At 51.4% G+C, this 24,344-nt stretch overlaps 1 protein-coding gene across 2 annotated transcripts in view; it reads right to left on the reverse strand.

The window, feature by feature from the left end:
* The window catches only part of RAB17 (RAB17, member RAS oncogene family), a 30,731-nt gene extending 8,722 nt beyond the window's left edge, over positions 1-22,009 (reverse strand). Inside the window, exons 1-3 of one of the 2 annotated variants that reach the window (XM_043578264.1) lie at positions 20,650-22,009; positions 20,005-20,140; positions 889-1,048 (exon numbers count right to left, since the gene is read on the reverse strand). In XM_043578264.1, coding sequence (XP_043434199.1) covers positions 889-1,045 — 157 coding nt within the window. In that variant the 5' untranslated portion in view covers positions 1,046-1,048; positions 20,005-20,140; positions 20,650-22,009. Of the gene's footprint in view, positions 1-888; positions 1,049-7,550; positions 7,781-20,004; positions 20,141-20,649 lie in introns of those variants that run through there. The other variant, XM_043578263.1, reaches the window with a different exon arrangement.
* Positions 22,010-24,344: the final 2,335 nt, after the last annotated feature.

Genomic DNA, 24,344 nt, shown 5'->3' on the forward strand with positions numbered 1-24,344 from the left:
ACACACTACCTCTGTCATTGTCCCAGCTACCTGCCCGGGAGGAGGAGAGCCCCTCACTCTCGCCCTGGGGCTCTGCTCCTCTCGAACCCTCTCCAGAACAAAAGCCAGTTCTCTTGTTAAAGCCAGCGCCGTGTGTGACAAGAAAGGCAAGCCCCTGCCTCCAGAAGGATGTTGTACAACACGGACTGCATTTACGTACACCACAGGAAGGATCGTCTCCACCTCCTCGTCTGAAAAGTGGGAATATCGACTTTTATAGTAATACATATTGATGCAGTAATTATAATAGCATAGTGACTATGCTTCGCAGGATGCGAAGGAGGCCGACAGCCCGGCAGGTGCTCCAAAGCCCCCTACCCTTGAGAGGTAGGGTAACCTATGTCACCTCTTCAAGAAGTGCAGTGAGAGGGTCTTCCCTCCCTGCCACCCCGCCCCCTGCCCCCCACCCCCACAACCCAGGCCAGGCTGGTAAACAGAGTCTGGGCCAAAAGGGAGCCATTCTCCTGTAAGCCACCCCAGGGGGACAGCGTCAGCAGGAGGGAACCCAGGCAGGGTGAGAGACCAGCTCGTCCGGTGGATGTGTGGCAGGGCCTAGGGGGCCTTCCTCTGGGCTCCCCCCTCCACCAGGTACAATCCCGCTCACCAACCCCTGGGGACCCGAGGCCCTGACCCCGAATCTCCACCCCCTGCAGACTCCTGCTTTACTGAAACCCGACCGCCTTCTGGATTCCACATGTGTCTGACCAGCATAGTCCTCGTCCCCTCCCTGCGGTGCTGGGCACGACCCGGGGCTCTGGGGGGAGCGTGGGAAGTGCCCGCACCCGAGCCATCGGCCCTGGCTTCTCCTCTAGCGGACTAAGGAAGGGCATGCTGTCCCATGTCACTTACATCCCACGGTGGGCAGGATGCTCTTGAAGTCATTCTTCACGTACCGGAGAGCCAAGCTGGACTTGCCCACAGAGCTACTTCCCAAGAGGACCAGCTTGAACACGAGGGGCTGGCCCGGGGCAGCCCCGGGGCAGGGGACACCTCCCGCCTGCGCCATGCCCTGCAAAGAGACAGCATTTGCAGGAGGTTGAATGAATGAGTCGGAGGCAGCCTGGGTCGATACCCCTGCCCCACTCCGCAACCCCGTCTCCCCATCTGTAGAGTGGGGTGAGCAGTACCCAGGTGACAGGTCTGTTGTGAGGAACTAGTTGGGGGTCGTGTTTGGGAAGGGTACGGGCGGTGCCCAGCAGGACCCATAGTTATCATAGGGGCTAGCTATCATAGGGGCTTACTGTCCTCAATCCATTCTTCTCACTTAAAAAAAAAAAAAGAACATTACTTAGGGGCGCCCGGGTGGCTCAGTTGGTTAAGCATCCGACTTCGACTCAGGTCATGATCTCACAGTCCGTCAGTTCGAGCCCCGCGTGGGGCTCTCTGCTGACCACTCAGAGCCTGGAGCTGCTTCAGATTCTGTGTCTCCCTCTTTCTCTGCCCTTCCCCTGCTCTCGCTCTGTCTCTCTCTGTCTCTCTCTCTCAAAAATAAACATTAAAAAAAAAATTTAACAAAAATAATAAATAATTTTTAAAGACCCATTACTTATTCCAAAAAGTATCTGAAACACCCGAGAGGCAACGTACTGTCTCTGTGACTCACGGGTTCAAGTTGGTGTTTCAGAATTATCCACCTAAAGAAAAAGTTGGTGTCTCAAGGACCTCGACGTTTTGGTCCCTCCCACTGTGTCTAAAGCCTCAGCACCCAGAGAGATGTGCCGTGGAGGAAAACAGCTCTGTGATCAAAACAAATTTGGGCAAACCGCGCGTATCTTTTCCGTATAGAAAACTTCGGGCACCTGCCACAGTAGAATGGAGACCGTCCTCGCGCACCGTGCTGCATTTGCACACTGAGCTATGGCCAGTCTTGCTTCACTCACGTCCCCAAACCCCCTCCCGCCAAAGATTGGTTTGAAGCCAATCCCAGACGCCTCGTTGTTTCATCCGCAAATCTCAGTACCTGTACGGGGAATCTTTTTCTCTTTGTAATTCATTTGTTCAAGAGATCAGATTGTCCTGCGACTTTCCAGTCTGGGTTTGGCTGTTTGCTTCCGCTGTGGTTACTGAGTGTGTCCCGTGAATGCTGTGTTTCCTAGAGCTGGGTGCTTCCAAACAGAGATCTGATCAGATACAGGCCATCTCTTGGCCAGGATGCTTCGTGAGTGAGCCTTGCATTTCCTCAGAAGGCAAGTAGTGGCCAAGCGCTGTCGCGGTGATGTTAGGGGTCACTGAAGACGTTGCCAGACCCTCTGTTTCACGAGGAGCTACAGACTGGTGGCATTCCAAGGTCATCACTTTGTCTCCGTGTATTATCCGGGGCGCTTCTAGGAAGAAACCTTCTTCTAAAACAATATCGACTGCCACCCCTGGCAGGCAGTCTTAGGAACATCTCTGCTCCCTCCTTAACATGGTGGGGAGGAGGGAGACCCCCAAGGGTTATGGGAAGGGAGGAAGGGAAGGAATTTTGAAGAAGAGGAAAAGCATGTCAAAGTCTCAGCACAAACCGGGCTGGGTCTGAAATACTAACGAGGCTGTTCTAAGCAGAAGTGACGGGGGGGGGGGGGGGGCGGTTACGGGTCTGGAGAGAAGGGTTCACTGGGGTCTGGAGAGAAGGGTTCACTGGTGCTCCTGCCCCTTGAGGACAGGGGACCATGGGAGGCACATGAAGTGCCATCTTCTACGGGACTCATGAGTTTCTCCATCAAGTATGATGCTTACAGGGTCAACGTAGGACGTTTCAGAGAAGGTTTAGAAAAATAAAGCGTTTCAAGTTTTCCACCCATGGTTTTTGTGTTTTTGTTTTTGTTTTTGTTTTTGTTTTTTTAAGCTCCCCAAGTGATCCCGGTGTCTGCCAAGGCTGAGAACCGCTGCTGTCATTTTTATCTTTTCTCTTTGGGGCTGGGGGCAGGGCAGCACGCGCAGTAGGTGCCTCATGAACACCCGAGCAGTGAGTAGCCGTGTACCATCCAAACACACAGGAAGGGGCAAATGACCCATCGAAGCACCAGTGTTTCGAAATGCCTGCCTCGACTGAGCACAATTTCTTAGGACTTGAGGCAGGATGCGAGCGACTTGGCCGGAGCAGGCTCTCCGTGGAGAATCAGCCGGGGGTGGGTTCGGGGTACAGTGGCCTGGACGGCAGCCCAGCCCCGCCCACTCCTGCCGCCTCACACCCAGACACACGGCAGCCCCTCGAGGGTCCCGGGAGGGTCCGTCCTCCTCTCCGAGAGCCCTCCACCCATGTAGTTCCTTCCGCAGATTTCTGACCCATCGGTCTAAACTCAATTAGCCTAAGCCCATTAGGTCTAAACCCATCAGTCGAAGACTAAACTCAAAGCCAACACAAAATAAACATGAACAAAATAGGAGAGACGCTGAAACGTCAGCCGGGCCCCCCAGGAATAAAATCTGTAGCTTGATTCCAACTCTGCAAGCCACGTGGCAAATCAGAGCCCAGGATTCTGAATGGAATCACCACGAAAGGTAACAAAATGATATTGTCTCAAAGTTCAGACATTTCTGGAGACTGACTATGCATCCACTCTGCTGTCAGATAAACTGGGGGCTTTGCTTCTGGTAAAGCCACTACATCTGCTCAGGGCTCGCTGTCCCAGCTGAAGCAGACCTCTGTCCTGCCTCAGCGGCCACCCCTGATCACATCCGGTCCCCACCAACAGCAGGTAAATAAAACAGGTAAAAGTCTCTTCCATCATGTGGCCTGCAGTCCCCTGTCCCTTTTCTAGCTTGAATTAATCTCAGTTTGTAACTCTGCCTTAACTCAAAGAATTATTTTTTAACAACTTCACTCTCTTGCTGGACTAGAACTTCTTTTTTTTTTTAATTCTTTAAAAAAAATTTTTAATGTTTTTATTTATTTTTGAGAGAGACAGAGCACAAGCAGAAGAGGGGCAGAGAGAGAGGGAGACACAGAATCCGAAGCAGGCTCCAGGCCCTCAGCTGTCAGCACAGAGCCCGACGCAGGGCTCGAACTCGTGAACTGCGAGATCATGACCTGAGCCGGAGTCAGACACTTAACCAACTGAGCCACCCAGGCACCCTACTGGACTGGAACTTCCGAGATGCACTTGATATAATTATTTTATTAATACCTTTTCGCATGCGCCAGGCTGTAACCTCTCATGAGAGCCAGGACTGTGTTTGTTGATCGTATAGTAGGTGCTCAATAAATACCTCATGGACACGTGTAGAAAGGGTTCGGCAAGAAGCCGTATTGGACAGACGCGCTGTTTACACTGCACAGTTTGCTCGGCCGGCCAAACCCCAGGCAGCCTGCCAAGCGGTGACCTGGGGTATCTACAAACAGGTAGAAAAAGATCCATACGGGGGGCTCAGCCCCGAGGGGCCAAGAAAAGCTGACCGTTACTTGCTTCACGGTCACCCTGCACAGGTACTCGGACGAGGCTGTGATAGGAGGAGCAGCCAAGCCTAACGAAGAGGCCAGCTCCACGGAGGGGCAGGGCGGACGTGCCCACACGCCCCTGACCGGCTCAGGCTGCATAGAGAGTCCCACTGAAGCTGAGCCGGAAGCCTCGGGGGGGGTCCTGGCGTTACCCCCACCTTACAGAGAGGCCCAGCAGCTTTTCTAAGACAGAGACACAGAATTCGAAGCCGGAGCGGGCCGTGTTCACACTCACCCTGGGTTCCCTGGGCACCGGTGTGGTGTCGGCCACTTGCAGAGGGTGCCAGCACGTGCTTCCCACATCGAGAACAGTGGTGCAGGGGCGCCCGGGGCAGGGGGAGGGGGGCTGGTTCAGTTGGTTAAGCATCCGACTCTTGATTTCGGCTCGGGTCATGATCTCACCGTCTGTGAGTTCGAGCCCCGCACCGGGCTCTGCACTGACAGTGTGGAACTGCTTGGAGCTCTCTCTCTCTCTCCCTCTCTCTCTCCCTCTCGCTCTGCCCCTTCCCCGCTCACTCCCTCTCTCAAAATAAATAAAATAAACATTAAAAAAAAAAAAAAAATGGTGGTTCACTGAGCCTGCCCAAGGGAGCCACCAGCCCAGACTCACTGAGGACAGTAGCTGAGGACAGTCAGCTGAATAGCAAACCCTCTGAAAAACAGAGCAGGACGGTGGTCACCAAGGGCTGGGGGCCGGCAATGGGAAGATGTCAGTCTAAGGGTACGAACTTCTGGCTGCAAGGTTAGCAAGGGCTGGGCATCCGATGTACCGCTCGGAGGTCCTACCTACTGATACTGTATCGTATACTCGCAAGTCACCCTCGTAGATCTTCACTGTTCTCAGTGCCAAAAAGAAACAGTAACTGTGAGACAGGACGAGATGGCAGCTAAAACCGTGCTGGGCATCCTGTCGCAATCCATAAATGTATCAAATCAACGGGGTGCCCGCCTTACCCCACCCCCACCCCCCCCACCCCCCCCCACCCCCCCCACCCCCCCCCACCCCCCCCCCCCCCCCCCCACCCCCCCCCCCCCACCCCCCGTGTCAGATGTCAATTACACCCCAACAAAGCTGGAAAAAAGAAACACTTTTAAGGATGCAACTTCCAAGCTTTCTGCATCACCCCCCAGCTAACACCTCGCTTCTAACTGGAAGGACTTAAGGCTCCTGCTTAGAAGCAGGTCTCCCATTGATTTGTACTGGAATTTTGCACGGAGAAAGTTCTAACACACCTACGGCAACGCCTTCTCGAGTATGTAAAGATACCCCTTCAAGTTTGCCTTGCTATTTATGCGCTCAGATTAATAAAGCTCTTAAGTCTAGAAAATCTTCAGCCCCAAACATGTCCTCATGAATCAAAACAGGTGGAATATGAATGAATACACCATTACCACGATATCGCGTTCCAGCATCTTACTCCTTTGGTGGTGATACATCGCTTTGTTTAAAAATAGTATTTCACGGGGCGCCTGGGTGACTCAGTTGGTTAAGCGTCTGACTCTTGGTTTCGGCTCAGATCATGATCTCATGGTTCATGAGTTGGAGCCCCCCATTGGGTAGTGCTTGGGATTCTCTCTCTCTCTCTCTCTCTCTCTCTCTCGTCTCTGCCCCTCCCCTGCTCGCTCTCTCTATCAAAATAAATAAATAAAAACTTAAAAAATAAAAAATAAATAAAATAGTATTTCACCATCAATATAAACACATCGTTGTCAATAGGAAAAAAATTAAATCCCCCATAATCCTACATCCTTAAATATAACCAGGAGTGCCATTTGCCTATTGTCTTCTTGTCTTTCTTTTCTACAAATCTTAAAAACAAGCCAACCAAAACCCATAGTTTTAACATGAAATCATGTATCCTCCCCTTAAACAAAGCAATATGTATTAACAGAAGCTTTTCACATTGCTGCATATGTTCTATATGCATTCAGCATACAGACATTTAATGACCCACAGAACACTCTCACAGCCTTTCCACTTGGCTGAACCATTTCCCAACTGCGAGATCTTTTCTTGGGCAGAAGTGTTTTCTCTGTAATGAATAAGGCTGCAGAAAGCACTTTCGTGTCTACGTTTCTGTGTGATTATACGTTGAAAGTTTCCAATAGTCATAGACTGGAACCCTCTGTGCAGAGAGAAAATTAAAACTATGACTTCTGACCCAGCCTTTAGAATTTAATCAAGATGGGGTTATTTGAAGTCCTCCTAAACACAAAGATGTTCTCAGGAATGAAATATTCATGATTAGGGTGAAGAGACACTCTCTACGCTTGTCTCCTTTCCACAAAAGGGAAAAAGGAAGGGTTGCAAACCCAAGCTAGTCCTTTTTCGGGGTGGGAGAGGGCATTTGGGGGAAGGGTCTGATTTGCTGAGTCTGTCGTGCAGGACGTCACCGTGTGTGTCATCCCTGCCCCAGCGTGTAAAAAACACAGGGATTTCGTGCTGGTTATGCCGACGCCAGTCTGTGCTAACTGGGCACCTAGGTCATCTGAAATGGGTCCCTTCAAGGGCTCCTCTCATCAGCAGTTTCTGATGAACTCCTGTCTAGGATTTTCCCAAAGAGCCACTATTTAATTTTTTTAATCTTTATTTTTGAGAGACAGAGTGAGAGCAGGGGAGAAGAAGAGAGAGAGGGAGACACAGAATGCGAAGCAGGCTCCAGGCTCCGAGCTGTCAGCACAGAGCCAGACGCGGGACTCGAACTCAAAAACTGTGAGATCGTGGCTTGAGCCAGAGTCAGACGCTCAACCAACTGAGCCATCCAGGTGCCCCTCAAAGGGCCCCTGTTTAGACAGGAGGCCCCTTCTGGGAGCCTGACCTCGCCGGCCACGGGGATCCAAACACTTCTGGTCGTCAGAAGAACAAACTCCTCACCTGGCACTTTGCCCTTTGCATACGTGCCCGAGGACAAAGTCACAGACACACTCACACACGTGCATACGTGTGCACACACAAACACACACCGAAATACACAGACCCACTGACACTCACAGACACACAGACACTCACACACAGACACAAGCATTGCACACGCACGCACACACACACTCACACTCTACAGAGCACACAGAAGTGAAAACAATGACTCACGTGTGCCCCAGGCCTGGTCACCCCCGGGAAGCCTGACGGCTTGTCATCACCGGTCCCCTCTCTCAGTCCTCTGGCCTGGGGAAAGGTTTGCTTCCGTCACCAGGCGGCTGGGATGGTGGGAGGTGGGAGAGCCAGGAGGGGCAGAGGTCCTGCTCCAACAGAAAACAGGTCAGAACAGCAGCCCGGGCCCAGCCCCACCCCGCCTCCAGCTCCAAAGTCAACCTTCCTCCTCCCTTCCCGGGAGGATCCCAGGGCAAGGTCCACCAGGGTCCGTGTCACCTGGGGTGGGGGCAGGGCGGGCCAGATATAAAGCCTCTGCAGGTGTGAGCTGTCATTCAACGCAGGGGAGCTGGGGGAAGCTCTAGGCTTTGCTCTCTGTCCCTCCTTTCAGTGCTGAGGATCCCCTGGTCCTTCCTGGGGGCTGCAGGTTCTCTGTTGCTCTCAAAACTTCAAGCTCAGGGAATAAAGGGTTGTATTTTGGTCCAATGAACTTATTCCTGCCACAAACGTCTGGAAGCCACCTCTTGTGGGGCCCTGCCCCCGAACCAGAGGCAAGCCAGGGGGGGGCTGGTCCTGGGGTCAGACAACCAGATCCTGGTGCTACGGGTGGGGGTAGGGGGCGGTGAGGGGCTGTGTTTCTCTAACGCCCCCTCCCAGCTTTGTCACCCTTCAGCCCGACTGCTCCTCCCAGAGGACGAGAAGACCCGGCCACCGGAGGGACGGATGGAAGGGGGCTCCCATCCCACTTAGCTGCCAGGAGACATTCCCCACGCCCCGTGGGGTGCTGGGATCTTGTGTTGGAGGGGGTTCGACTATGCCAGGCTCCTGCTGTCAGGTCCTCACACCACCCCTTCAGGACCAGCTTCTTTCTGGTGTGCCCACACCGCCCCTGGGGCAGGGGGATCCTTCCTCCACACAATCGTTTCCTTGGGGATGTGGCCACCTCCCAGGATCCCACCAACAAGCGTGGCTGGGCCCTGCCACTTTGGAGACCCAGGAGCTCTCCCTGCCTGTGAATGGCACCTTCACGCCCCCCCCCACACCCCTGCAGACCAGTAACCAAAGGTCAGGGGGAGGATGTGCCGTTCCGCCTATATAACCATGGGGGGGGGTCCGGTTTTGAAACTGATGACGATGCTTTTCTTCTCTTTTTTAACAGGGATGGGCTTGTCCCCATTTACGGTGAAGTATCCACCTTCCTGCAGGTGGGGGGAAGGGGGCACAGAATGAGAGAGCGTTGTAAATCCCAGTTTTACGGCAGGAATGCAGAGACAAGGTCACTGATCACCAGCATCCTACCTCCAAAAAGGGAGTTTTGTGCCTGAGGTCTGACAATAGATTTCAAAGCCAGGCCCTCACCACAGAAGAGGTTTTTGGAATCCGTTCAGCCCCCATGTGACTATCCAGCTGCCCGGAGGTTCTGTTACTGAGGGCCCCAAGTGGCCGGCTCAGGGCCCGTGTCTTCGTCCCAGGCTCTGTGACAGACGGCCACCAGCATGTTTATCATTTCTCGGTTTCCGCGGGTCCGGGGTGTGCGCACAGCCGACTGGGTCCTCTGCTGAGGGTCTCCCAGGCTGCAGTCACGGTGTCGGCTCAGCCGCAGGCTTTCTGGAGCCGGAGGTCCTTTCGGAGCCAGTTGTGGGCAGAACTCAGCTCCTTGCTGTTGCGGGACTGAGGCCCCGTGTTCCTGCTGGCGGTCAGCCAGGACCCGTCTCAGCTCTTACGGTCCACCTGCTGGCCCTGGTCATGTGGCCCCGCTTTCAGGCCCTGTCACACATGCCAGCTTGCTTTTGCCAGGGCAGCAGGAGAGTCTCTCTGACTTCCAGACCCTCTTTTAAAGGGTTCACCTGATTAGGTGAGGCCCACCAGGCACATCTTCCTTTCCGTTAACGCAAAGTCAACTGATAAGGGACCTTAACTACATCTGCAAAAAAACCCTTCATCTTTGCCACGTAACATCACCTAACTCAGGAGGGACATCCATCCTATCGACAGCCCTGGGCAGCCTCAGGGGGAAAGGATTATACGGGGTGTGGACACCATGGGCCGATAGTCTAGAATCCTGCCTACCCCAGTGCCTGAGCTGAGGCCCACACAGGGGGGCACACCTTGCCCAGCTGACCCAGAGTAAATCTACCCATTAGCACACTGCTGGCGGACCGTGGGAAATCAGGCAAAAACGGCAAAATCATTCACTTCTGTGACACCGTTAATATCATCTTGATGGAGCTGTATAACTTGTGAGCTCTCTCTCTTGGCATTTTATCAACTTTCCTGCACGCGCATCAGCAGAGGGAATCTTTGCCATGCCGCGGAATCGGGCCATACGTACGTACAAGCATCCACATTCGCAGGCGTATACAGTAAATCCTTGGTTTGCGAGCATAATTCGTTCCGGAAACACACTTGTCATCCAAAGCACTCGTATTTCAAAGCGAATTTCAAGAACCATTGGCTCAGGGGTGATCATGTGAGTTCGGCATCACGTACTGCTCGGGTCGCAAGACCACTCGTTTATCAGGTTAAAATTTATTAGAAACGTTTGCCGGTCCTGCGGAAATCTTACAGAACAGGTAATTTGCAATCCAAGGTCTCACTGTGTTCCTCTTTGGAAAGAAATACAAAATCATAGAGTCTGGAAGCCGGAAGGGCCCCTGGAGATTATCTGGTCTGAGCCCCCCGCTAGTGTCTGAAGACCGTCTGTAACACCCCCGCCAACCGATTCTTCAGACTCTGCTCGGCCATCTGCAGTGACCGGGGACTTTCTGCTTCCCGAGGCAGCCCCTGCATGTGGGTTCTTTCGCATCCAAACCAGCCTTCTGTAACGTCCCACCAGTTTGCCTTCCTGGGGTCACGTGGCGAACGCCGGACCCACCGCCACAGAAACATCTCTGAGATTTTGGAAGCACTTATCAGGGCTCGTCGCAGACACTGCCCATGACCTGCCCTGCACCCCTCACCCCGCCCCCAATCCTTGTGTAGAGGCCACCGGTGTGGCCCAGACTGTTACCACATCTTTCCAGGAGATGCGCCCAGTGACCCCGCTGTGGGGGTTTGTGGGGAAGAGGTGCGTCCCCTTCCTTCTTGGGCTTCCTGTAGTTAAGGATCAGACCCAGTGTGCTAGATGGCTGAGGTACGGGTCTTCCAGAATGTTCTTATCTCCTAAGACCTCTGAGATAAGCAGAAACGGCCGTCTGCCTTGCCTCCAAACCTTCACCCTTGCTTATCTCAATGGAAAATTCCGGCAGGGATTTCTGAACACCGAGTGAAATTCCTCAGCTCAGCAATCAGTTCGGTGCTTGGCTCACTTCCAGGCTGGGCCGAGCAGAGCGGAGCAAAGAAGCAAAGTCCGGCCCGAGGCACCCGGGGCCCCACAGGCCGGGACAGGGGCCTGCCCGGTGAGAGGCGGCCTCCCCAGGTTCGGACAAGGTGCTAACAGAGCAGTGGGTGCGAGCAGAAGAGGCAGGCTCCCCGGGCCAGACGGAAGGGGAAGGGTCAAGATAGACCGTTCAGGGAGGTAACACCGCACTCACCGAAGAGGGACCAGAAACTCGCCCAACGGCAAGAAGACGAAGGGCCTTCTGACGGGAGCAGTTAGTTGGGTAGCGACGGACGCCGTCCCCCTCCCTCGTCCGTGACCCCTCCCCTCATTCTACTGCTCTCCACTGGCTAAACGCTCCCAGGGCCTTTAGCGCTGCTGTTCCTTCCACCTGGAAATTTCTCCTCCCAGACGGACACACTTCAGGCCATGTTCGCTTCCTGTGGCCGTTGTAACAAATGACCATAAACTGGGTGGCTTAAAACAACACAGACTTAATTAACTCTTTCATGGTTCTGGAGCTCAGAAGTCGAAATTAAGGAGTTCGCAGAGCTGTTTCCTCCCAGAGCCTCTGAGGGAGGATCTGTCCCCGGCCTTTCTCCTGACTTGCGGTGGCTGCTGGCAGCCCTCGGGGTCCCTTGGCTGCATCAGGCCCGTCACAGGGCCTCCTCTGTGGGCCTCCTTTTCGCACGAAGACACTGGCCTTGGATTTGGGACCCACCGCTTAATCCAGGATGACCTCATCTCCAGATCCCTAACTCAATGACATCTGCAAAAACTCTTTTGCCAAATAGCGTCACAGTCACGTGTACCATAGGTTAAGACGTGGGCACATCTTTCAGGGGACCACACAATTCAGCCCACAACAGAGCCTGCTCTCATAGCCCCCTCCCCACAACTCTTTCTCTGACCGACCTACCCAAGCACTCCCTGCCCCTCGGCCTTGCGGTATATTTCTCCATGACACAGCGGCTCACATGTTTTATATTTTCCTTATTGTCTATTGCTGTCTCCCTGGCTACACTGTAAATTCCTAAGGGCAGGATTTTTTAACCGCTCTGTTCACTGTTGTAACTTCAGGGCCTAGAACAAGCCTGGCACATAACAGTCACCGGGTAAGTGTTGGTTGAACCAATGTTTGCATGTAAGCGTTTAGAGAAAATTCTGTACCCACGATTTCAGGATACTCCTGGATCAAACCCGTTCATCCATGAACCTAATACGAAGAATTCCTTGATTAGAAGGAAGGATTTCTGAAGACAGGAAGACCTACCTTTAAAGTCAAAACTAACATCACACTTAATGGAAAAGCAGTAGGGGTATTTTAATTAAATACAGAAGACCGAACAAGTATCCCCTGTATTAATTTTCCTTTTATTATTATTTTCCATGACATTAAATTCCCTTGGTCACACATTATGATAGTAAAACCAAAACACCACACACACACACACACACACACACACACACACAAAACAAGACAGAAAGAAATAATTAACATAAGAAAGAAGGATGGATGTCATTATTTACGGATAATTTTATACTTAGAAAATCCAAAAGGACATCGGCTATAATATTATTAAGGATAGACTTTTAGAAAGTAACCAGATAAAAATGAATTAAACTACCAAATATTAATTGATGAGAGACACAGAAGACCGGATACGTGAAGACACTCCATATGTTCCCAGAGGTTAAGCATCATGATGTTGACACTTCCTCTAACCCAGCTTAATTTAATCCAACAGGAGCTACCATTTCCTTGGCATGCTTGATGAAAGCATAGAGCAATCTGCCTGTCAAACATCGACTGTTGTAGGCTGGCTTAAGAACCTATGCCTCATGTCTTGTCTCAGTGGAATAACATGTTTTAACTTTCAAGCACACCACTTATAAATAAATGTTCTGAGCACAGTCCATGATGGGGGAAAACTCATTAGCATGAACACATTCCCCATCCTTCCCACCACACACCTTCTAAAATTTTTTTTTAACATTAATTTTTGAGACAGAGAGAGACAGAGCATGAGTGGGGGAAGGGCAAAGAGAGAGGGAGACACAGAATCTGAAACAGGCTCCAGGCTCCGAGCTGAAAGCACAGAGCCCGACGCAGGGCTCGAACTCACGAACCACGAGATCATGACCCATGTTGAAGTCGGAAGCTTAACCAACTGAGCCACCCAGGCGCCCCCCCACCACACACCTAAAAGGGATTCTGACTTCGCTTTCTCTGCTTGCTCCCCAGTCCCTGCCTTCCACGGGACTTTTTCTCCTGGCTGCCTGATTCCCAGCCTTACGGGGCTGACTTGGGAGTGCAAGTGAGGAGGGATAGAGCTGGAGAAGAAGTAAAGGGGGTACAGACCCCCAAGAACAAAGTGGGCAAGCCTGTCTGCATGTTCATGTTTCATGTGCATGTACTGAAAGCAGTAGACAGAGTTGGGTCTTAACATTTTTCTCCTCTCTGCCTTCTAATTGAGAGTATCTGGTCCATTTACCTTTAATGTAATTAATGATATGATTCTGTTTCAGTCTACCATCTTGATGTTCATTTTCCATTTGTTCCCTCTCTTCTTTGTTCCTTTGTTCTTTTTTTCCATCTCTGTGGAGTGCATCAAGCACTTGTCGTATTCCATCTCTCTCTTTTACTGATTTCTTAAGTATATTATGTTATAGGGGCGCCTGGGGAGCCCAGTCGGTCTAGCGTCCGACTTCGGCTGAGGTCATGATCTTGCGATCATTGAGTTTGAGCCCCACATCGGGCTCTGGGCTGACATCTCAGAGCCTGGAGCCTACTTCAGATTCTGTGTCTCCCTCTCTCTCTGCTCCTCCCCTGCTCATGCTCTGTCTCTCAAAAATGAATAAACATTTTTTAAAAATATATTATATTATAATTGTAAGTTATCTGATTTCCATTGGGTACTTTTTTTTAATAATTTCTGAATCTCTTCTGAAATTCACACTTCTTTGCCTATTATATGATCTCTCTTTCCATACGGATTCTTGACCATATTTGTCAGTGTTTTAAACTTTTTGTGCACAAATTCCAACATCTGATTTGTTTGTGGGTCTGTCTCTATTGATTGGTTGTTTTGTTTTGTTTGTTTTTCTCTTAACCATGGGTCTCATTTCCTTTACCCTTGAAGAGTGTTGACCTGTTTTCAGCAGCCAGTTCAATTATTGGTGGATCACCACGAACCTGTGGGAATTTTGCTTCACACCTGGTTGGGGTGGGACCTATTTTGATTTGCCATGGATCCTAGGGTGAATATTAGTCCTGGCACATAGCCTTGGCTCCTAAACTGAGGCCCTTCTGGGGTCTCAATGGAAAGCCTAAGGCGTCTACCAAGCTCTTCTATGTGGCAGAACATGAACTCCACACTCTGTCTCCCCTACAGTGGGCAGGAGCTGAGGCCCTGTCAGCTCTTCACACTCTACAGGTGACACTTGCCACCAAGCTTCTTGCAGTCTTACCTGTGTGTGTGCACCATTGAGACATCAGCTAAGGATTTCAGGACAATCAAGATGCAGTATTTTGGGGCTGTCTCCTCTGTGGCCCCCTTCTGTTTAAGATTTCATCCCTCTCCCCAACAACAGCAGAATACATATTCTCCTCAAGCTCCCGTGGAACACTCACCAAGATAGACCACATCCTGAGTCATCAAACACACTTTCACAAACCTAAAAGAATATAAATCATACAGCGTCTGCTCTCAGTTCAACAAAATTAACCTAGAAATCAGTAATAGAAAGATAACTGGAAAATCCCCAAATACATGGACATTCAACAACATACTTCCAAATAACGCAGGAGGCAAAGAAGAAATCTAACAGGAAACTTTAAAATGTTTTGAACTAAATGAAAATGAAAATACAACTTATCGAAATTTGCTAGATGCAGCAAAAGCAGCACTCAGAGGGAAATAGATAGCAGTGAATGCACGTAGTAGAAAAGAAGAAAGATCTAAAATCAATCATCCAAGCCTCCACCCTGGGAAACTAGAAAAAGAAGAACAAGTTAACTCCAAAGTAAGCAGAAGAAAAGAAAGAATAAGAATTAGAGGAGATGTCAACGTAACTGAAAACAGGAAATCAACAGAGAAAATCAAAGAAACCAAAAACTGGTTCTTTGAGAAGATCAATAAATTAATAAGCCACTAGCCAGGCTAAGAAAAAAAAAAGAGGGAGGAAACAAATTATTAATACTGGAAATGAAAGAGGACATCACTACAGGCTCATAGACAATAAAAGGATAATGAAGGAATACTGTGAGCAACTCCATACCCACAACGTGATAACCTGGATGACACGGACCAGTTCCTGGAAAGACACAATCCTCCAAAACTCACACAAGAAGAAATCATCTGATTTCTTCAAAGAAATTTCAAAGAAATTGAATCAGTAATTAATAACCTTCCAAAACAGAAAGCACAGGGTCTGGATGCGTTCACTGGTGAATTCTACCAAACATTGAAAGAAGAGATCAAACCAGTTCTCTACAATCTCCTCCAGAGGACAGAAGTAGAGGGAATACTTCTTAACTCATTCTATGAGGCCAGCATTACCTTAATACCAAAACCAGACAAAGACATTATAAGAAAAGGAAACTACAGAGGGTGGTTCAGTTGGTTAAGCGTCCAACTTCGGCTTGGGTCATGATCTCGCGGTTCATGAGTTCGAGCCCTGCATCAGGCTCTGCACTGACAGCTCAGAGCCTGGAGTCTGCTTTGCATTCTGTGTCTCCCTCTCTCTCTGCCCTCCTCCGCTCTCTCTCTCTCTCAAAAATAAATAAACATTGGGGCGCCTGGGTGGCGCAGTCGGTTAAGCATCCGACTTCAGCCAGGTCACGATCTCACGGTCCGGGAGTTCGAGCCCCGCGTCGGACTCTGGGCTGATGGCTCAGAGCCTGGAGCCTGTTTCCGATTCTGTGTCTCCCTCTCTCTCTGCCCCTCCCCCATTCATGCTCTGTCTCTCTCTGTCCCAAAAATAAATTAAAAACGTTGAAATAAATAAATAAATAAATAAATAAATAAACAAACATTAAAAAAAAAGAAAACTAGAGATCAATATCTCTCATGAACAGATACAAAAGTCCTCAACAAATATCATCAAATCAAATTCAACAATGTATAAAAAGAATTATTCATGACGACCAAGTGGGATTTAACCCGCATATGCAAGGCTAGTTTAACATTCAAAAATCAGTTAATGTGATCCATTACATTTAGAGGCTGAAACAGAAAAATCACAGCGTCAAGTCGGTAGATGAAGAAAAAGCATTTACAAAACCCAACACCCTTTCATGACAAAGACTCTCAGAACACTAAGATTTTCCCCCTTATTTTCTAGCCATTCTTGGCAGCCTGAACTGCATTCTTTGACTCTTCAGACCTGTAAGTTCTAGTTGCCCTGCCCTGAGCACGTGGGGAGGCCCTCAGAGGGAAGTCGTATCAACACGATCTCATGCAGAACAGGTCCCTTCCTTCAAGGGCCAAGTCACCCCCACTTCTTCATCCCATGCCAGGCTCTGTGCTGGGTCTTACACATTCCCAGTCCTTCACTGCTCACAACCTCCCGTGCTCTGGACCCAGATTTATTCATCTTTTACAGATGTAGGAACCGAGGCTCAGAGAAGTCAATGACCTACTGCAAGTCCCACAACCTGCAAAGGACAGAGCAGGCTCTGAACTCACATCTGTCAGATGCCAAGCCCATGGCTTGACCCTCCCTCTGTGCTGGTTGACCGGCACTTTCTTCTCTCCGTCAGGGAGGGCAAGGCAGCGGCCAGGCGGGCCCTCTACAGAGAGTAGTGCTGGATGTTCCAGCTGCAGGGGTGAGAGGTGAGAGCCCATTCCTCTGGGTGCTCCCCCCAAACCTGTACTATCAGCAAAGCAGGAGGAGGGAGTTGCTGGGAGGTGAGGAACCCTGGACCAGCTGCTGGCTGGGGAGGCGACGTCCAGATCGGGGCCCCCGTCTGGCGCTGGTGTGGCCGTCGCTCTGGAGACTCTATACCACCAGCTTAGCCCCTCCTTCTCCGGCTGCAGGGTCCCCAGTCCCTGCCCAGGGGTAGGCACAAGGCCACCATGTTGTCATCTCTTCGGCCGTAGGGACTGACAGGGATTTCAGTGGTGGGGGGATCCTGGCAGTAGGTCTCGTGGGGGCTGGGCTGAAGTGATTCAGGACTTGCTGCACCTCCAGGGACCAAATTATAATCTGCCACCCCTCTAGAGTCCCACCGCTGTCCTTCTGTTCCTTCTTTCTGTCCACTTTCTTGGTCTCTGCTCTTGTGGCCAAGTGCCCACAAGAGAACATGATCATCCTAGTTAGTCACATGGAACTAACAAGTGACATAGTGAGTGTGTGCTCGTGTTACAACCATTATCTCTGTGGGGTAAACTCTGTGCCCCTGTCAGCTGGGGCCCAGGAGAGATGGGGGTGCCTCCCAGCATGATCCATGCATCACGCAGGGCCAAGCTCTAGGACTTGGGCTCTGTCCGCTGTTCCATGTCGGGTGATTATCCTCTCAGAGACCCCTCATTGGGTTCAGCTCTGCACTAGTTTCCTGGGGCTGATGTAACAAATCACCATGGACTGGGGGCTTAAAACAAGATAAATGTGTTGCCCCACAATCCTGGAGGCCCGGAAATCAAGGTGTCCATAAGACTGGTTCCTTCCAGAAGCTCTGAGAGGGAATCTGTTCCACGCTTCTCTCCTAGTTTCTGGTGGTTCCTGGCAACCCCTGGTTCTCCTAGGACACAAATTTTGGGGGATGCTCATCAACCTAGTACTAACACTTATTGTCCAAAGACCTCCTCTTGGTTCAGGAACCCCCGAAGGACTGGGCCTGAACAAACGCCCAGTTCGCTTTTCGCAGAGACAGACCTCCCCAAAAGCATGTTGGCCGAGCTTCTCGTGAAGATTTATGACGCCCACGGTGTTACAGTTGGACTGCGTCTCTCCCAGAATTCATACGCTGAAGCTCATGCCCAGTACCTCCGCATGAGACCTCATTTGGACATAGAGGCCAAAGAGTGGTAATCGGGTTAAAGTGAGGTCATCACAGTGGGACCTAGCCCAGTACAACAGGTGTCCTTACAAAAAAGGGAAAGTTAGGCCGAGATGGAGGAAACGCTTCTAGAAGCCAGAGGACGCCAAGGATTCCACCAAAAGCCAGGGAGGGGCAGGGGACCGATGCTTCCCCACTGTCTCCAATGTATTTTGAAAACATTCTTTTGGCTGCAGGTTACGAAGTTAGCTGAAGCTACCAGGAATAGAAGGGATTTTATTAGACATCTACTGAGGTTGCTTATCAAAGCCCAGAGCAGGGGGCTTGGAATCCACATCTCTGCCCCTCTGTGCTCACAGCAGCCCTCAGATCTGGGATGGACGAGAGACCAGCCCTGCCCGGCTGCCAATCACACCACAAACTCCCCAAACTCCCATCCCCATGAGCCATCGACGGTGGGGGACGCTAGGGGAGGCAGATGGGGTGTGGGGAACGTGAACAAACGTCTGAGCAAAAGGGGGTTCCTTGTGCGCAGGACAGACAGTCCTCAGGGCGATGGCTGTTACTCGAATGATTATCATGTAATTATTATTACTCATGCGGTGCACAGCCTACAAACTCCAAAACATGACAACCAGTCTGGTTTTATATTGTTTCAACTTCTCAGGGCAAATGTACCTAAAATGCATTCTGATCCCAGACAGGAAAGACACCCGTGGCTGTTCCGGAAGCGGCTCGTGCGTCCCTGCAAATTCCACGGGTTGAAACCCCGCACCCCCATCCCTCCCCACCCCCACCATCTGATGGCGTTCAGAAGCAGGGCCTTTGGGGGCAGATTAGGCACGAGGGTGAGGGCGAGTCCTGGCGAATAGGATTAGTGCCCTTGTAAAAGAAACCCCGGAGAGACTCCCCCGCCCCTTGCAGCACTGAGGACACAGCAAGTCCCTGAACCGGGAAGCAGGCCTCCACCAGACACGGAATCCGCCAGCACCTTGATCTTGGACTCCATAGCTTCCAGATCTGTGGGAAATGAAGGTGCTGCTCTGCTATAGCAGCCCAAAGGGACTAACACAGCCACAGAAAGCTCCAGGTGGGGCACCCGGCGTGGGGGCTGAGTCACTCTGCGGCAGCCTTGCCGGGCAGGCAGGGCCCTCGACCCACGTCTTGTCCAACAGACCCTGGGCTCTGTTAGCTCCGAAAGCGGGCTCCGTGAATTCTAGACCCGTGTGATATGATCCTAGGACCAGCGTTGCTCGGCCAGCCGCGTTTGGAAGGACCGCTCCCTGCGATCCCTTCTTGGGGAGTCAATGAACCATCCCATTTGCCCGAGGAGTCCCCTGGGGGAGCTGTGCACCACCCCCCCGTTCACCTTTACTTCGACCCGCATTTCCCAAAGTTACTGGACCCTACGTGCATCTTTCGTGAACTGCCTATTATGTGCCCTGGGACTAGTGGTAAGGAAGCACATGTTGGGGGAACCCACCCGACCTGGTGCCAGCGCCTCCTTGAGGTGCCCCTGGACACGTATCCCTCCCTGAGGTTCCTTGTGCCCCTTAGGCCCCAGCGCTAAAAACGTCCTTGCTCGTGCTGCACGAGTGCCCTGCACCCATGCCTGCTGCCCTCCCAGCAGCCACGCCACTCAGCTTCTTCGCACCACCAAGCCCCCTCCCCCACTTGCCCTTCTGGACACTCTGTCGATGGCCCACATAAATTTACTCCCAGAACGAGACCAAACCCTCAAGAGCAGTCTGACCAACACAGAATGGAGTGAGCACGTCATTTCTTTTGCACAAGAGATCTGCAAACTTGTCCTTCATTAAGTATTTATCAAAAACCTTCCCGTGCCCCCCGGAACTGTGCCAGAGAGCCCTGCAGCCACACAGAAATGCCCTCGAGGAGCCTACTGTGGATTGAAAAGGCCAAAGGAAACTTCGCAGAAGTAAATCATAATATAAATTCCATCGCTCGCAACAGCAATACAAGGAATGTTGCCATAACAGTAGATGGTGAGCCCCTGAGAGCATGAAGGGCAGTCAGAGTCGCCCAGAGCACTCAGTGCCCACCCCGGGCCAGAAGCGCAGGATGCGGTGGAAGACACGCTGTTTGGAAGCCAGGCAAGGGAAGGCAGGTACCTGATCCCCTTCCAGGCCTTTCTTCCTCTCCAGGTTTGCTGTGAAGAAGTCTTCTCCTAAGGACCGCGGCCCGAGTAGATGGTTATCCTGCCCAGAACACGGCAGGGTGCAGAAGACCCCATCCCAGGGGGCAGAACTGGAAACAGAGGCTGGGGTAAGATTCCACAGCGGGAGGCTCTGTAATTACACCAGGACTGGTAACTGTAAAAGCCCCAATAACCCCAGGAGGCACCACCATCCACAGTGACAAAGATGGTCTTCAAGGATGCCGGGAAAGGCTTTGCTTCCCTTGGGACTCCACCAAAGGAGGCCACCCCTCTGCCTCATTCCTGGACGACCTTCAGAACATAGTTATTGAACTGGTCAGTGAACAGGTGCATGGTGGGTAAATAGGAAAAAAAAAAGAAAAAGACCTAGCAGAGTTAAACGGCCATGTGAGTGAATGAATGAAAGACACGTGTCCTTCAGGAGCTGAAATAATTTGAGTCCCGGCCTGCTGATGGTTTCCCCCACAATGCATTCATCGACCACCCAGAGAGGCAAAAGCAAGCTCTTGCCCAAGACTGGGAAGCAGAAAGTTATTGATGTATCCTGCTTGCACACGCGTGTGCACACACACACCCACGGGGGTTCACACAAGCTTACCTGCGGATGTGTGGTCTCAGTTGTCTCTTTCTCACTCGCCTCTCTCGGGCACTGACATGGCTCTGGGCCTGTTCTGGAGGGTGGTCCTCCTTCCTGGGATCAGCTCTGGCCGGTCCCTCGGCCCAGTCCCTGCCCTTCTCACCCCTCCTCTCCTCCCCAAGACCAGGGCCCCTCCTTCCTCTTGGGAGCTGTGTCTCATTTCTGCCCCATCAGGGCAGCCAGGGGCCTTGGTCAGTAGCTAAGGTCTGGTGCTGAGCCAGGATCCTGAGTCCCCTTCTCAGAGTGACAGGCCTGGTGTTTCCGGAGAGGACAGAAATGGTTGTGGGGGAGAAACAAGAATTTTCCCTCTACCCTTCTGCATTCCTTGGCTGAGAGCCCTGCAATACAAGACAGAATAACAAGAGAAACACAAACGGAAGTTGATTAAGACGCATCCACGGGAGACACCCAGAAAAGAGTGGCTCAAGCCACTGGCTGAAACGCCATCTTCAGCTAGAGACAAAAGGCAGAAAGGCGCGGGGGGTCCAGTTACGGGGAGGTTACCAGGAAAAGCACAGTAAACCAGGATAAGCTTGTGCAGATTTGAGTGGCGCCTTGTCCCCTGATCAGAGTTTCTTGTGGTTTAGAGTCTCTTCTCTTTCTGGTAGAGAGGGAGCCACCCCCACACCCAGAGCTGTCCTGTGTACATGCAAATTTCTCTTACAAAGGAGCAACTGCTACCCTGTTTTCTGCGCTTCTCCTGTGTCTACTGTTTCCTAAAATAATCGGCTCAGAATAACCCTCATGCCAAAGAGGCATTTGGGGGATGGCAGAAGTTGCTACCCTTCACAGCCTGATGCTCTTGTCCTTAGGGCGGGGAAATCGGGGCCGTGAGGCCCGGGTCACAGCAAGGCAGCCACGCACAGCTTCCCCGCCTGGGTCTTCCTCGGCTTCAGCTTCTTCCCGTGGGAGTAAATCACACCCATCCACAAAGCAGGAGTCCCTTCCTGATGGTCCAGTGAGAAGCTGCGTTGGAGCAGGGTGGCGACGTAATCGACTCATGCCTCAACTCCTTTTGCTGCCTTGAGAGGCACTGAGGGCAGGGACTGGGTCTCACTCTCTCTTCTCTCCCGTGCACACAGTAGGTTCTCTGCTGCACCTGCGTCTTGGGCCCTGGACTCCCCCGGACAGTCTGCAGGGCTGGCCACTTCGGCGATCAATGTTCCGAGGCCCCTGTCTCGCGCTGTGGATTGCATTTTACTAGGAGTCAGGAAAACGTTTCCTAGGAAGAAAACCATTATCATCTTTGTTCTGCTCGAAAAAAAGCCGAATTTTATCGGCTGTTCTTTGGGGAAATGGATGTAAAGAATTCACCTTGAGCACAGGATGCAAATGAGTCAGTGGCAAACTATTTTTCTCTCATGTTCCTAAAATAGATCGGGTGCCGACGGGGAGGCCTCGCCTTGGCCCGGAGCCCTGAGCGCTGTTACAGCTGAGAGCGGGACCAGGCAGAGCAAGACTCCTCCAGAGTGTTCTCGATTGGTCACTGTCATCTTCAAGTGCAGAAATTTCCACTGACTTCCCCCCCCCCCCCCGGAGAAAGTCCTCAGAGCATTATTCAGCATCACCTAAACTTGGTGAGATGTTTGTACGGTTTAAAAATTGGCCAACTGAGGACACGGAGTGCTTTTAAAGCCACTGCCAAAAATATGGCAGTCATCTTCTAGTAATAATGAAAAAGATCTGAAACAGCTGTGCTCAATTTCCACTTCTGGAGGCTCGGGGGTGAGTGATTGATAAGGACGGTGTTTTGCTCAGGAATACAGTGATCCTTGGAGGGGAAAGGCCGCATGAGCTAACTGGAACCCGGACGTAGTGGAGGGGCACGGCGACTCCGCCCTCAAAACGCCTCCCCAGATGTGCGGGCACGGACGGCCCGCCAGACTGCGCAGGAACCAGCCCGCACCTAAGATCGCCCGGACAGTCGCGCCAAACGGACGACGACGGCAAATCCAAACACAGCCCGGAACACCCCGGCTCTGCCTGGGTGTGCAAACGCTAACAGGGATTAATTGGCTAATCGGTTGCGGGGTGGGAGGGCTGTGGAGGGAGCTCCAAGACTCATTTCACGGCAGGTTAAACAAGCCAGCCGACACTGTGGGCGAATCACCTGCTTCTCTTGGCATCCTGATGTTCCCAGTGGTCCTTCTGCAGGAAAACTAACGGTAGGAAGGAAACAGGTGGGACTACCCAAGCTCCTTAACTCTCCCCGGGACGGTGTCACCTCGGCGGAACACCAACGGTCCCTTTGTTCATCCAGCATCCCCGTGTCCTGGAGGAAGTGATGCGTATGGATGATGTGCTGGGCAGCTCCTTAAGTTGTGGTCCCTTCAAAGTCACTGCACTAAAACTGAGTTTGACCTGATGTCTAAAGGGCAAACGCTCTCTTCTGTTGCCAGCTTCTGTGTTCATTGGCTTGGTGTTTTTCCCTTTTAAGACACTCTTTTTTCAGATTAAAGTATAACTTACACATAATAAGATGCACGGATTTTAAGCGTAGATGTGTTTCCACGTGCATGCAAAAATTGGATGGCAAATGTATACGTGCATGTCGTGGCGGGGGTGAGGGGTGACCATCTGGTTTCAGTTTTTCCGGGACTATCCCTGTTTTAAAACTGAAAGTCGGACATCTCAGGAAGCCCCTCCTCCCAGCTGACCTGGACAGGGTTGGCGGGGGGTGGTCACCCTTTGTAGCAACCACCTCACTGGAGGTACATGACATGGCCATCTCCCCCAAAAGGTCCCCTTGGGCCGCTTGGTAGTCAATCCATCCCCCGCCTCAGATAGCAGTCACTGTTCTCACTTCTATCCCCACAGCTCAGTGTTGCTGTTCTAGAATCTCACAGAAATGGGACCAGTCAAAGTTTTCCCATTGAAATGGGACCATTTCAATGTTTCACAGAAATGGGACCAGTCTGGCTTCTTTCACTCAACATAATGTGTTGGCGACTCACCCACGTTACTGTCTATGTGGTTTGTTACTTTTCACTGCTGAGTGGTGTCACCTCTGGAACCTCGACGGGCTTATCCATTCACCTGCCGACGGGCACGGGGTTGGTTTTCAGCTCTTGACTGTTAGGAATATTCTGGTACACATCTTTTTGTGGACACGTTTCCACCTCCCTTGGGCGAACACTGAGAGTGATGACCGGATCACAGGGCAGGCAGGCTATGTTTCTAAGAACAGCGCTCCAAAGTGGCTGTAGAACTCTACACTCCCACCGACAGCGTCCGAGACTTCCCTGGACTCAACATCCTCACCCACACGCACGCTTGCTGGACCTTTCCACTGTGGACCTTCCAGTGTGTGCAAAGTGGTATATTACTTGGCTTTATTTTGCATGTCCTTGGAGATAAGGAAGCCGAGCACCTCCCTCGCTGGTTTTTGGTCATTTGTACGTGATCTTAAAGGAGGGGTCTGTGCCAATCTACAAACCTCTTGCCCATTATTTGTTGTTTTAAATCATTTTATTTTCTTTTTTTCATCACGAAAGTGTACTCCATTTATTCTCTATAGTTAAGAGTCTGCTTCTTGGTTTGCCCCTCTCTCTCCTTTTTTCCTCACTCGTTTGTCTTGTTTCTGAAAATTCCACTCAGGAATGAGATCACGCGGTATTTATCTTTCTCCCGACTGACTTACTTCACTTCTCATAATA

Source organism: Prionailurus bengalensis, chromosome C1, assembly GCF_016509475.1.
Source record: "Prionailurus bengalensis isolate Pbe53 chromosome C1, Fcat_Pben_1.1_paternal_pri, whole genome shotgun sequence".
Classification (NCBI taxonomy): Eukaryota; Metazoa; Chordata; class Mammalia; order Carnivora; family Felidae; genus Prionailurus; species Prionailurus bengalensis.